This window comes from Daucus carota, chromosome 2 (genome assembly GCF_001625215.2).
Source record: "Daucus carota subsp. sativus chromosome 2, DH1 v3.0, whole genome shotgun sequence".
NCBI lineage: Eukaryota > Viridiplantae > Streptophyta > Magnoliopsida > Apiales > Apiaceae > Daucus > Daucus carota.
The window spans coordinates 21,336,855-21,351,660 of NC_030382.2; the positions used below are offsets into that span (position 1 = coordinate 21,336,855).

The following is a 14,806-nucleotide window of genomic DNA, read 5'->3' on the forward strand; positions in this document are numbered from 1 at the left end:
TCCTAGAAATTGAACTTCTTGTAACCAAAATTCACACTTATAAAACTTGCATACAATTTCTCCTTCCTTAATATCTCTAAGGCCGTTCTTAAGTGTTCAACATGCTCCTCAGTCGTCTTAGAATATATCGGAATATCATTTATAAAACAATCATAACTTATCCAAATATTTCTTAAATACCATAATCATTAAATCCATAAAAGCTCCCGGTGCATTTGTCAATCCAACCATTATCACTAGAAATTCATAATGACCATATCTAGTTCTGAAAGCTGTCTTAGGTATGTCCTCAGCTTTGATCTTCAGTTGGTGATATCCTGATCTAAGGTCAATCTTAGAAAAGTATCTTGCTCCTTTCAATTGGTCAAACAAATCATCAATACGGGGTAAAGGATATTGATTATGGATAGTAAGTTTATTAAGCTCTCTATAGTCTATGCACAACCTCATACTTCCATCTTTCTCTTTCACAACCAATACTGGTGCTCCCCATGGGGATACACTCAGTCTAATCACTCCTTTCTCCAACAATTCTTATAATTGTTTTGCTAATTCTTTCATCTCTACAGGTGCCATCTTATACGAAGCTTTAGATACAAGCTCTGTCCCAGGTGCCAAATCGATTTCAAATTCTATCTCCCTATCTGGGGGAAGTCCTGGCAATTCATTGGGAAAATCGCTGAAAATTCATTTACCACAGGTATATCCTCAAGTTTTATTGGTTCCTAACTTTTGTCGATTACATAAGCAATATAAGCATCGCATCCTTGGCGTATCATCCTCCTCGCTTGAATTACCGTTAAAAACCTCTTTTCCTGCTTTTGTCTTCTAAACTATATTATCTTGTTACTTGGTGTTTTTAACATTACCTTCTTATTTCTACAGTCTATCTGAGCATTATGTTTAGACAACCAGTCCATTCCTAATATCACGTCAAATTCTCCCAACTTGAAAGGTATCAAGTCGGTGCAAAACTTATTTCCTAAGATCTTAACCTCACAATCAAGACAAACTCAATCAACAGAAATAGGATCCTGATTAGCTACATTCATAACCTCATTCAGCAACTCAACCAGACAATTTAACTTATCAACAAGAACTTGAGAAATAAATGATCTAGTAGCTCCGGAATCAATTAACACCTTAGCATTTAAAGAATTTACGTTAAGCGTACCTTTAACCACATTAGCATCTTGAATAGCATCCTTCTCTGACATGTCAAAAATTCTCGCCCTAGGAGGCTCATTCACTTCTGGAATAGTTCCCATGATCCTAAGTGCATTACTAACTGGGGCTGATGTCTTACAATCCTTAGCTATATGTCCCTGCTTTCCACATTTGAAACATGCATATCCTATAGCTGGAGCTTTACTTGTTGAGCCCCTGATCGTCTGATCTCTTATCACTGGTTGATTCTGACATTCCCTAGAATAGTGTCCTTTCTGGTTGCACTTAAAACACACCACATTCAGTTTGTTGCACACTCCTCCATGTCTTTTCCCACATACCTGGCATTCTGCTATAGAAGGCCTCTGCTGATTGGCCTGACTCCCAATACTAAAACGACTACCCTGTCCACCACTGCCTAGTATTTGTTTCTTAAAGTTGGGGTTCCTTCCTGGTTGAAATTTCCCTTTCTTCTGGTTTTGCAACCTCCCTAAATGGGATGGTCCCTCTCCATTTTCCGGCTTTCTTTTCTTATTCTCCTTAAACTTTTGAAACGACTCATTTTCAGTCTCCGCAATCATTGCTTTCTCAACAACTGCCGCATAAGTGTCCAATTGTAAAATGGCTAACTTGCTCCTAATCCAAGGCTTTAGACCTTGCTGGAATCTCTTTGCTTTCTGCCTATCTGTCTCTACATAAGTTGGCACAAACCTGGCCAATTCCGCAAACTTATTCTCATACTCAACCACAGACATATTTCCTTGTTTCAGCTCTAAAAAGTTTAACTCCATTTGGTCCTGAAGAAACCTAGGAAAATACTTCTCTAAGAACAATTCCTTAAATCTTTCCCAGGAAATCTCAACTGTACCTTCCATATTCTTAACAGATTCCCACCAATACGTCGCTTCATTCTTTAAGTAATGACTGGCAAACTTTGTTTTCTGTTCCGCACATGCAGGAACTAACTCAAAACACTTTTCCATTTCTTTTAACCATGTTTGGGCTGCAACAGGATCTGCTGAGCCCTTAAACTCTGGGGGATTAACTGCTTGAAAAGTTTTAAAAGTTACCCTAGGATTCTCTTGATGTTGCTGTTGCCGGGTAAAGTGAGCAGTTTGTTGGGCCAAAATTTGAATTAGTTGGGCAACAGCAGGATCTACTGTGTCTGTGTTGACATTCTGGTTCGTCATTGTTATTATTGGTACTGTTGGTGCCTTCAGGGTTGCTGTTGGCACGAGTATGTCTTGTTGGAGGCATTCTGTAAAGAAGAAACAATTTATTTAGCCTTTTTAAATCAAATTCTCTTTTTATAAAAGATTTTTAAGAAAACAGAGTTATAAATTTCTGAAAACATTTTTGAGATTATTCAACTAAATAAATTGCATGCTTCTTTATAGAATGTAAAACAATAAAGGGAAGGGGTGCAATATTATCTCAAGAGTTTATGGTCGGTACTGAAAGTAAAGCAAAATAAAACAAGTGCGGTAAAGGAAAGGACAAGACTGTAAGGTAAAAGATGCTGATATATATATAAGTCAGTGCTGGAGATACAAGCGTCAAGCGCTTCGTCAAAAGTAAAATACAACAACAGCAACAACAACCCTATCAACTAGTCAGCTATGCTAGTCTATATATATATATATATATATATATATATATATATATATATATATATATATATATATATATATATATATCTCAAAATCTGCTGACCCGATACATGCTACACACCACACACTAATGTACAGGAAACCTCCACTCTACCACTACTATCATCTACCTTCAAGGAAAAGTAGGACCTCCAAAAGTGTCCAACTCTCTCATCACCCAAATAGCCCAGTCTGCTAAGTCACCATAACCCTCAGCCACTGTATTAAGCTTCGCCATCGCATTCATCCTTACATCCACAATCCTCTGCCTCAGCTCTCTCTCAGCTCTACCAGGGTCCATCATCTGTATAATACGCTCCATCTCTCTGACCTGTCCAAGTAAGTACTGACGCTCCATCCTCATCGCCTCAAACTCATGTTAAGGAACAGGATCTGGTGTAGGACAGAAAGAAGTGTGAATAGAAGAACTTCGGGTGGAACTGGGGAACTGGGTGGGGGTCCACGTATAAAAGGCCTAGCATGATGAGTCAAGGGTATATTTCTGGAAAGAACCACTGCTGCTGCGGCCAAAACATCCTCTAAAGAGGGTGAAACAGGAGGGTGAGGCTCAGGTCTCTGAGGAGGTGGAGGTCCATTAACTGTGGTATCTGAATGTTGTGGATATGGAGGAATGATAGGGTCTGACATCGTGAATATCTGTAAATCAATATAACAGAACACCTATAAGAATTCCTGATAGCACAAGAGCCTACTTCTCACTAATACTCACCTCTCACGTTCTATCTACCTATCACTCATTTCTAATCCTAATCCTCTCCCCAACAATCTAGGCTTGTTTCATTGACTTGTAACCTGTCGCTCTGATACCAACCTGTGGCGCCCTCCAAACCCTGGTCAGAAGTTTGGGGTCCACAACATAACATAAACTTGTAATTAACATAATATGTGCAATGACCCTTAAACATCGACTGATCGCAACAGGTTAAAGTATAAAACAAGCCACAACATAACTTAATTATTACAAATCCAAATCCCAAAATATAAACTTAAATCTTACAAGGTATCGTTCTTATGAAGCTTACATATCACAAGCGTTCCGTTACTCAAACTAGTTTATATATATAGCCAAGTGCTGCTGATAGCTCCCTCCGTCTCTTAGCCTGGAATCCTGGCCTTACCACTAGTCTGAGGGTCATCATCACCAATCTTCTCTGCCTTCACTGGAGAGAACATAAAGTATCGCAAGAGTGAGCTAACTAGCTCAGCAAGTATAACAATAACAATTTTAATATGAATCATAAGCTGATGATAACCAGTGTTCAATAGAATCAAATCAAGATATCAGGTTCATTCTGAGATATCAGTCAGAATTGGATATTTAATTTTATTTTTAAAAACAAAAGGTTAGGTTGCTGATCAGTCAGACACTAACCCCGAGCAGGCCCCGCCATGCTCTATTACTGGATCCAAGGCACACATTGGCCTAATGCGACCACTCATCTGGTCTGACCACTCATTCGGTCCACATTTAGAAAACTATCCAATTCTATCACAATTCAAGATGATCAATAATATAATTCAATAAAACAGAATAATCAACATCGTAAATAAACTTTGAAGCAGAACTAGAATGCTATTCAAGGGTATCTCCAAGATATTTCAGAATAGGAATAAGGAATAACTTCGCGAGTTGTTCAAGAATCAGATATAACATGACTGGATTGTAAGGTATATCAAAGGTCATTTTTAATATGAAAAAGGGGTTCTAGTTTTTACAAAATAATTCAAGTATAAATGGATATCTGCAAGACCAAAGAAATTTAGGTTACTGGAAGGAAACAAATAATTGAAAGGTATATGTCATATCAGGTGTCACTGGGTCTTGATCAACTGTTGGAGGTATGGAAGGTATGTCATTGAAATGAAATGGGGTTCAAATGGTATTTATCTAGAAATTTCAAGAATTGAAGGTTTACAATTGAAATAGATTTCATAGCAAGTATCAAAGAATCTGGTCGAAGGCTCAAGAATCAACAGAGTAAACAATCCAAGCTATAGTTCAAAGAATCTGGTTGAAGGTTCAAGAATCAATAGAGTAAACAATCCAGGCTATATTTCAAAGAATCTGGTTGAAGGTTCAAGAATCAAAAGAGTAAACAATCCATGCTATAATGCAATGGGTCACAAGGCTTAATCAGAAAGCTCACTAAGTAATCACAACAGATACATTATATATTTAAAGGAAAGTCTCAGGGAACTTGCCTTATATTGATGATCTCAAGTTTCAAATGTACTTGATCGGTTTACTATTCTATTGCCACTTGCTTTCCCTTTCTACGTCTTGCTTCCTCTGCTAATCACAACAACTATCTATCAATATGTGATCTCATACTATTCTCATCATCACACAATCGAAATGAACTTCTATCTACCCTTCGTTTCACCCAAATCCGATTTACGGATTGAAAGATACACTAAAAACAATCATATAATGTTCACATAAACATACAATACATTAATCAGATAGCACATAACACGTATCATATAAGATACTCAATGAAAACTATTTTTCAAAGAAGGTCTGAGGTAAAAAGGATTTTTCTGGCATTTAATATGAGTTTTCAAACATTATTCGGAATTAAAATGAATAAGAGAATCATTTTATAAATGAATAATCAAATCTGAATACTCAAAATCAAGTCTGAAATCATTTGAAATCAATTAACGAGCCTCGAACATATTTTAGAAAAAATATTTCAAAGCTCCAAACTATTTTTCGGAATTTTTAAATCAAGTAAAATAATTAAATCTAATTAATAAATCAATTAAAATTAACTAATAAATAATTAAAACAATTAATCAATTATATTTAAATTAATTGACTAATTATAATAATTAATTACTAATTATAATTAATTAATTAATTAAATTAGATTTATTTTTGAATTAATAAATAATTAAAAACTATTTTTGAAATTAAAATAAATAATTAAAAAAGAATTTTTGAAATTAATTTAAATAAATTAATCATTTTTAAAACTTTTGAAAAGTCCAGGGTTTGATTTGCAAACTTTGAAAACTAGAGGAGGGACTCAATTGAAAAATCAAAAAGTTTAGTGACTTACTGTCACCACCTCCAATACTTGGGGGGCCAGGTGGTAATTTACCACTAGCGCCGCCCCCGGCCACCGGAGGTGGTGTTTCCGGCGTCCAATCTACACCAAAAGGTGCAGATCGCACCTTTCAGCCATGCCGAATCCAACCAAGGCCTCGGTTCAGGCAGACGAGCAGCTGTTTGGCGGGAAAAGCCAAACAAACGTACTCGCCGTCGCCGCCTCATTTCTCAGACCCCGATGAGGTCGATTTCGACCTCCTCCATCACTGTTATACACCTGAATCGGTTCAGCTCAACATCCTGAACATGTTGGTGACCTCAAAATCAACCCAGATTCACCAGATAATAAACCCCCAAATTTCAATCAAGAACATTCATATCAATATAAACCCTAACCCGAAAATTAAACCCACTTTTACCTATGATTCGGAACTCCGTTTTTTATGTATGATATACCAAATTGATGAGAAGAACATGTACTACAACATAGCATCATCAAAACAATCAAAACACACCAAAATCAAAAAGTCCTAATTTAAGCTAATTAATTCGAATTTAAATTCCCAAATTCGTGCCCACCTGTTGTTGCTGCACTGATTCTGATGCTAGATATGGATTCTACTCGTCAAAACCTTCGATTTGAGTACTTGAACGCCAAAATCCGAGTCCGATAACGCTTCCAAATCTTCGTTTGAATCTCAAGAACGCGAAGAACACTCTCTCGATAAACTCGTATTTAACTGATATTATGATTTCCCGAATTAAATAAAGTACGGTTAAGACTATTTATATTTACGAATAATTAATACCCCTCTGGATCATATATGAGACGAAAATATGATGTTCAATAGCTTTATATTAATAAAGCGGGTCCAATCGGTACCGGTTTTCGAGATAATTATTAAAACGGGGCTTTTTAATTCAATCATTAGTATGCGGGTCCCATTTGCACGTATTACGATACAAGAAATAATATAATAATCAAAATATAAGGTTTTCACGTATATTGAGACAACCAGATAATTATCAATAATTAAAATACCCGAAAAGCTCCGCCGGACCGACTCCGGGGAAAACCGTACTCCGGATCGAAAAAGTCAAAACATGGAAAGTGTCCGGAATATTCAAATTAGGCTAAAGGTAAGTTTTGTCGAAATTTTCGGGAAGTAAAATCACGGTACCGTTACGGGTTGACGGTTTTCGAAAAGTTAAAATAACTAATAATTAAATATAATATACGTAATTAAATCCATAAATCAATTATAAAATCATACGACAATATATAAATCAATATGAACATATCTAAATAAACTATATTTTATCCTGAGCATATAAAAATTAATAACCCCAAATTTGTTTATAAATAAGCAGCCAAATTAATAGAACAGGAAACAATTAATTCACAAAATTCATATAATATTCACATAATATTCATTAATCATCAAAATAATTACACGGATAATCCCAGATGTTACAATCAGAGTCTGAGATCTTCTGCAGAAATCTTCTTTTCCTGGGTGGAGGAGATGGTTTGGTTGGAGATTTTGAAGATCTAAGAACCCTTTTAGGTGAAGTTGTTACAACTGGCCATTTTTGGGAAGGACCAGATGATAAGATTTGGTCAGATTTTACAACTGACCCTTGTTGAGAAGGACCAGAGGTTGGTTCAACATCTGGCTGAGCAGATGAAGAAGGGTGGTGTGGTATATTCTCATCAGAGAATAATGGTCCATACTTATCTGGCATGGCTACTCCTAATTTATCCTGAACTTTGACAGGAATAGCAAATACTGGTACATTGGGTTTCTTGCTGTCCTCTTTAATAAGATCAGTGAATGCACGTTTGGTTATTCTAAAAGGCAGTTCATTACCAGTTTCAGGCATAGGGACATCGGGAAAGCAATAAGAGAATATGAGCTGACAGAATCTAGCATAATACACAATATTCATATTCTCTTGTCTCCTATCTCCAATAAATCTCAGTATGGAAGTAGCATAATCAAACTTAAGATTATGGATCAGAGAATACCCAATTTGCTGACTGAAGATAGGAATGGCATCAAAGTTTCTACACTTGTTGCCGAAAGCCTAGTGATGCAATCATAAAAGAAGCTTCACTCATTGCAGAGATGTGGACGCTTGAGCTCCCCCATCTTATCAGTACTTGTTGAGTACCCAAAGAAAGTCATCATCTCCCTCAGAGTTTGAGTGGGGACTGAAGAATCGAACTTGTTATGTTAAGGAAGATGAAGAGCCTTCATGACAGTCGCTGGTGAGACAAAGTATTCTTGACCCTCATAGTAACAGGTCAAGGATGGAGAGCCATGGTCACCCCCATCATCATAACGAGCTGTCCTCCAGAATGTGAGGACTTGTGAAGGAGAAATAGACTCTGGTTGACTCAGAGCATACATCAGCTCGCTGTGAGCCAGAAAATCCTGTATCAGATGAAACTCCTTGGGGCTTTATCATTGTCGAGTATGGCAGCATAATTATTGGTGACAAATTTAGCCCCATCAAACTCAAATGCTGTTGTCGACATAGTTCTGAAAGAAAACAAGAGTTTAAGATAGTGTAGGTAAGGTGTTTGATGAAGTGCGTAAGAGAGAATGAAGAGAAAAGAGTGAGAGAGAGAAGAGCAGTAAAAATCGTGTGTAAAAAGTTAAAAACTTTTTAAAACTGATATATATATATATGTGTATATGCACGATTTACTGACTGAAAGTTGTAGTGGGACACGTGGCAAATGTCTAACGGTAACAAAGAGTGTAGTGGAGCGGTAATTATTAGTGGCGTGTGAATCGTGCAATTGTGTAACAATTTCCGAGAAAAACACAATTATTTACCGTGTTTTTCTCCACTCAGGAATTCAAATGGATTTTGTACTGTTTGACAATTAATACTAATATTTACTCGACCAAATATTATTTAATTAAACTCCGACGTTGATCAGAGACTTGACCATTTGACCAGAGTTTAAATAAATATCAGACTATGTGACAAACCAAGTGTTGACAGAAAATATTGTACTGATAAATGATAGCAATTTGGAGTTTTATCAAAACAATTTCCTCAGAGTTTGCAAACAGCTATTTGAATATAGTCAAACATTAATCGTTGTCACAGAATTTGTTAATCACAAATATGGAGTGCAAAGTGTAAGTGTGTTGACATGATTCCACTATAGTTTCAGAGATTGACAAAATTCTTAATAACATTAGAATGAATCAGATTATCAGAAAATACTTTAAACACTTCATAAGCCGAGTTGACTACAATATGAATCAGAGTTTAAATTTTCTTCTCTTTACTAATTCACTAATCTTTTGAATGGAAACTTCTCAGGGTAAGTGAGTCATAACCTTCATCAGATTGTTACTTCTCAGTGTATTTCTCCAGTAATCAGAGAATGCAAAAAGTCCCCAAGAAAAATAAGATTTTTCTAATGCATTTTGCTTAATACCAGCAGTGCACTTGGATCGTTCCTTTCACAGATTATCTAAGATCTCAAAGGAGTACCTGAGATTATTTATTTATTTTTTTTAAGAGAAGAAATAGACTTTATTGATCCATATTCAAGATTTATTAAACTCTGAGCTCAGAAAGGGAGTAAAGCAAATTCCACACTGATTACATATCTAATATTTAAGAAGTAAGGCAGTCTAAGTGAAAGATTTAGATCATGTTATGTGTCAGATAGATTTCCACATATGTAATGCTACAAATATCAGACTTTAGAGATGTTCATGACTGAATTCAAGAATTTGCAACATATTCTTCATAGGAATGACGCTTATCAGTCAATATTTCATGTAATCAGAGTTTGTCAGGTCAGAGTATAAATATCAGTGTTTGTCATACAGAGCATAACCATCAGAGATTGAATCAGAGAATAACAGATGCAGTTAAAAACATGCTTGTGGTAGCAATTTAACAACAGATACATTCTAATGTAATATAGCAGAGTTTAGAGAGGACCAGAGATCATCCCTAATTCGTTTACAAGTCTTGTAAATGTTGCTTCAGCCAAAGGCTTGGTGAAGATGTCTGCTAACTGCTGATCTGTGGGGACAAAGTGAACTTCTACTGTTCCTTCAATCACATGTTCTCTGATGAAATGGTATCTGATGCTGATGTGCTTTGTCATAGAGTGCTGTACTGGATTTCCTGTCATGGCAATAGCACTTTGGTTATCACAATAAATAGGAATTTGAGTGAGAGATAACCCATAGTCCAACAGTTGATTTTTCATCCATAAAATCTGAGCACAACAGCTTCCTGCAGCAATATACTCTGCCTCTGCAGTAGATGTGGAGATAGATTTTTGTTTCTTATTGAACCAAGATACTAATCTGCCTCCAAGAAATTGACAGCTCCCACTTGTGCTTTTCCTGTCTATTTTGCATCCTGCAAAATCTACATCAGAGTAAACAATCAGTGTAAAGTCTGATTCTCTGGGATACCAGAGTCCCATCTCAATTGTTACCTTGAGATATTTGAAAATCCTTTTGACTGCAACTAGATGAGGTTCTCTTGGATCTGCTTGAGATCTTGCACAGAGACAGGTAGCAAACATGATATCAGGTCTACTGGCAGTCAGATATAGAAGTGAGCCTATTATTCCTCTGTAGTTAGTAATTTCTACTGATGCTCCAGTATCTTTATCTAACTTGGTGGTTGTTGCCATGGGAGTGATAGCAGCTGAGCTATCCTGCATACCAAATTTCTTTAGCAGGTTCCTAGTGTATTTAGACTGATTAATGAAAATACCTCATCAGTCTACTTGACTTGTAGTCCCAGAAAATAGCTCATCTCTCCCATCATGCTCATCTGATATCTAGACTGCATAAGCTTTGAAAATCTTTCACAGAGTTTAGGATTAGTAGATCCAAAGATGATATCATCCACATAAACTTGAACTAAAAGCAGGTCATCACCATGGTTGAGATAAAACAGAGTTTTGTCAATTGTACCTCTGTTGAAACCACTGTCCAAAAGAAATTGAGCCAGAGTTTCATACCTTGCTCTTGGTGCTTGCTTTAGTCCATAGAGTGCCTTGTCAAGTCTATATACATGATCTGGAAATTTAGAGTCTACAAAACCTGGAGGTTGTTCAACATATACTTCTCCCTCCAGCTCCCCATTTAGAAATGCACTCTTCACATCCATCTGAAAAACTTTGAATTTCTTGTGTGCAGCATAGGCCAAGAAAATTCTGATGGCTTCTAATCTAGCAACTGGAGCAAAGGTCTCATCATAGTAAATTCCTTCCTGTTGAGAATATCCCTTAGCTACCAGTCTTGCTTTATTTTTGGTGATTATGCCATCACTGTCTGTCTTGTTTCTGAACACCCATTTGGTACCAACTATTGATCTGTTCTTTGGTCTTGGTACTAGTGTCTAGACTTTGTTTCTTTCAAATTCATTTAGCTCTTCTTGCATTGTTGTTACCCAGTCAGCATCCTGAAGAGCCTCTTCCACTTTCTTAGGTTCTGTCTGAGATAGAAATGAATGAAATAGGCATTCATTTGATGTTGCAGTTCTGGTTTGTACTCCTGCATCTGGATCTCCAATTATTAGATCTGGTGTGTGAGACTTTGTCCATTTCCTTTCATGTGGCAGTTGACTTCTGGAATTTGATCCCCCCATAATCCATGCTATTTCCAGTGTCATTCTGATTCTCTGATGTTTCTCCCCTATGATTCATGCTATCTTCATGAGCATTCTGAGTTTCTGATGCTCCCCCTGAAGATGTAGTCTCATGATTTTCTGATGTAGAGTTATCAGAGTTTGATGAATCAGTATCAGAGTTTGCGTTTTCTGCTGAGTCTGCATTATTTTCATCCAGATGTTCATTGTGAAAACGCCCCCCCTCAACATGTGCTTGAGGGTGATGAGTTGGAGTGACATACTCTGATATGATCTCAGAATCAGAGTTTATTGAGTCAGAGAATGCATCTTCATCTTCAAATCTCAGTTGCTCATGTTCATCAAAATCTTCCATCCCAGTTATTTTCTTATCATCAAAGGAGACATGGATGGATTCCATGACTACTCTTATTCTCAGATTGTTAACTCTGAAGGCTTTTGTTGACAGAGGATAGCCAACAAAGATTCCTTTGTAAAGCATAATGTAACGTAAATGTAATTACGATAACTCAACACAACAAAAGACAGGAAACAATACGTAAGTATATTACAGGAATCTACAGGTTGGAGATTCGATACGAACAGCCAAAGACAATCAAGATATCTGAGACGAGCATCCGTCCACTGAAAGAAGTTCATTAATATGTTCAAGCCTCAGTGAAGAATATAGTTCAATGTGTCTGCTATCAAGATTGCCTGAAGATCAAGTATCAAAGACCAGAAGATTCCAGTATATTTAATTTGATTATTTATAATCAAATTTATCGAAGCAACATCTAACCCGGAATGACTGATCAAGTATATTATCAAGCAAAGGATTCAAAGAATTATTTCAGTTCGAGTCGTTCGTGAACCAGACCAGTGCACAGGACGTCAGGACGTACGAAAGTATTCAGTGGATTCGATCAACGAATTAATTGATCAAGTCAATCGAGCTGCTCCAGAATATTGCCAAAGAATTTATTAATATACATATGTACATATATATATATATTAATTGTGAATTACTTGAACATAAATAATTCAAGTAATTATTTAAACACAATTAATTCTATATATATATATATATATATATATATATATATATATCTTAATAAGTGATACAAATGGAAGTCTAAGGCAAATTGTTCTAAGTATACAAACAATGCATATACTGTGAATGAATCAGGCGCCAAGTTTGACTGGGAGTCAAAACTTGCGCTTGGTTTATTCATCAGGATATTGGCTAAGTAGTGTTACTTGTATACTGAAGAAAGGAGCGCAACATTTGACCAAAAAGTCAAATGTTGCGCCTCCTGTCATCCCTCTTGGCGCAACTCTACACAACTCTTTCCTTCTAAGTACTGGAACCTCTCTACTTGAAGAATCGTGGCGCAAACTTTGACCAAAGTCAAAGTTGGCGCCACACCACAGTGAAGTCAGTCAAGCGCAACTTTCACTTGGGAAAATATACCAAGTAATTGATCAAGTGATACACAGTGGTGGCGCAGGTTTTGACCAAGGTTGACTGGCGCAACTTTGAGTTTCTTTTGGAGTTAGTTTATTTCTGGACAATTTAATTTAACTACAGTTAAATTGAATTCGTCCAGGACGAACTCAAGTCGTCCAGGACGAACTCGTTAACCATGGTTAGTTGTTGAGAAGTCTATAATTAGAGCTTTGTGTTTTCATTTGAAAACAACTACACACTTTGTAAGTGCACACACTATACACATTCTCGAGAGTTAAATTAGAAGATCGTTTTTATCGAGAGTTTGTAATAGAGTGATTGTAGTCTCTGCAGCCGACACTTGTGTTGGAATTTGTAGCACCCGAGGATTATTTCTAATATAAGAATATTCCCCGACTTGCTGGAGTTATTTATTTACGATTGATTTAACATGGACTGAAACAAGATTATCCGCAATTAAATTAAATCGAAGAAATTGGTATGACGTATTCAACCCCCCCTTCTACGTCTGATTGGACCTAACAATTGGTATCAGAGCTTAGCTGATCGATATACAGATCTGAGATCCGTAACCAATCTGAAAAGCTAGCTGTCCGTACAATCGTAATTTTATCTGATAACAATGTCGACACACAAGTTAGGAATCAAAGTACCTCCATTTGACAAGGATGACTACAACAACTGGAAGATGAAGATGTTGCTGTACATCAGAGTTGCTAATCCCATGTACATTGGGATTCTGGAAAATGGTCCGTTTTTGCCTATGAAGATTATTCCTGAATCTGTTGAAAATGGTGTTCGTATTCCACAAAAGTCTGTTCCCAAAGAGAAAAGCGAATACACTGAAACTGATAAGGAGTATATTGCACATGACCATAATCTGCAACTTATAATTATTGAATCAATGACCAAGACTATGACACATCTGATACTAAGTCTGAAAACTTCAAAGCAGATGTGGGACACTATAGAGGCATTGATGGAAGGATCTGAAGAAGTCAGGGAAAACAGATACGATATGCTAATTGCCGGATATGAAGCATTTCAGGCAATACCTGGAGAGAACATTTCTCAAATCTATGAGAGGTTCATGTTGTTGTTAAATGAACTCACACTACATGGAAAGACTTATCCACAGAAAGAGATTAACAGAAAGTTCTCATTTGTGATGCCACCCCATCTAGTTGTAAAGACAGAGACCATCCGGGAAAGAAGCGACTTCAGAACTATGACTTTGGAAAAGCTGTTTGGAAAACTGAAGACGTTTGAGATGGAACTTGAACAAAGAAAGATCATATATGGTGGTGGATCAACAGAATCCAAGAGTATGGCCTTACAGAAGACCACTGCACTTATTGCTGATCAACCATACTTTGGTTATCAACAATTAGTTGAATATGGTATCAATGATCACACTGTTGCTCAGAGTGATTGTTCATCCATCAAAGCTGACTTTCCTTCTACCATTACTGAGATTGTAGAAGCTGAAGTTGATGAAGTTTCTGATGAACCGGAGGATGAGTTCTACACTCAAGAAGAGCTGGAGCAGCTGGAAGATAAGTCAATGGCTTATATGGCTGCAAGGTTCAAGCATATCAAGTTCAGGAAAAACCCCCGGTACAAGAAAGCTTCAGGGAACAAGTTTCAGGGTAAAGGAGGATACTCAGGTTCAGGGTCAAAGAATACTGGCAGTCACAAACCAAACATGTATGACAAGAGCAAGGTCAGATGCTACAACTACAATGACTTAGGGCACTTTGCAACAGAGTGCAGGAAACCCAAAGCGGCTCCTGTCAGAGAAAGAAGCAACTCATA

At 36.8% G+C, this 14,806-nt stretch overlaps 1 protein-coding gene across 1 annotated transcript; it reads right to left on the reverse strand.

Annotated features, from left to right (window-relative positions):
- Positions 1-1,013: 1,013 nt before the first annotated feature.
- Positions 1,014-2,357, reverse strand: LOC135150444 (uncharacterized). Its single transcript, XM_064086746.1, has one exon. The coding sequence runs from the start codon at positions 2,355-2,357 to the stop codon at positions 1,014-1,016; it is 1,344 nt and encodes a 447-aa protein (XP_063942816.1).
- Between the last annotated feature and the right edge of the window lie 12,449 nt (positions 2,358-14,806).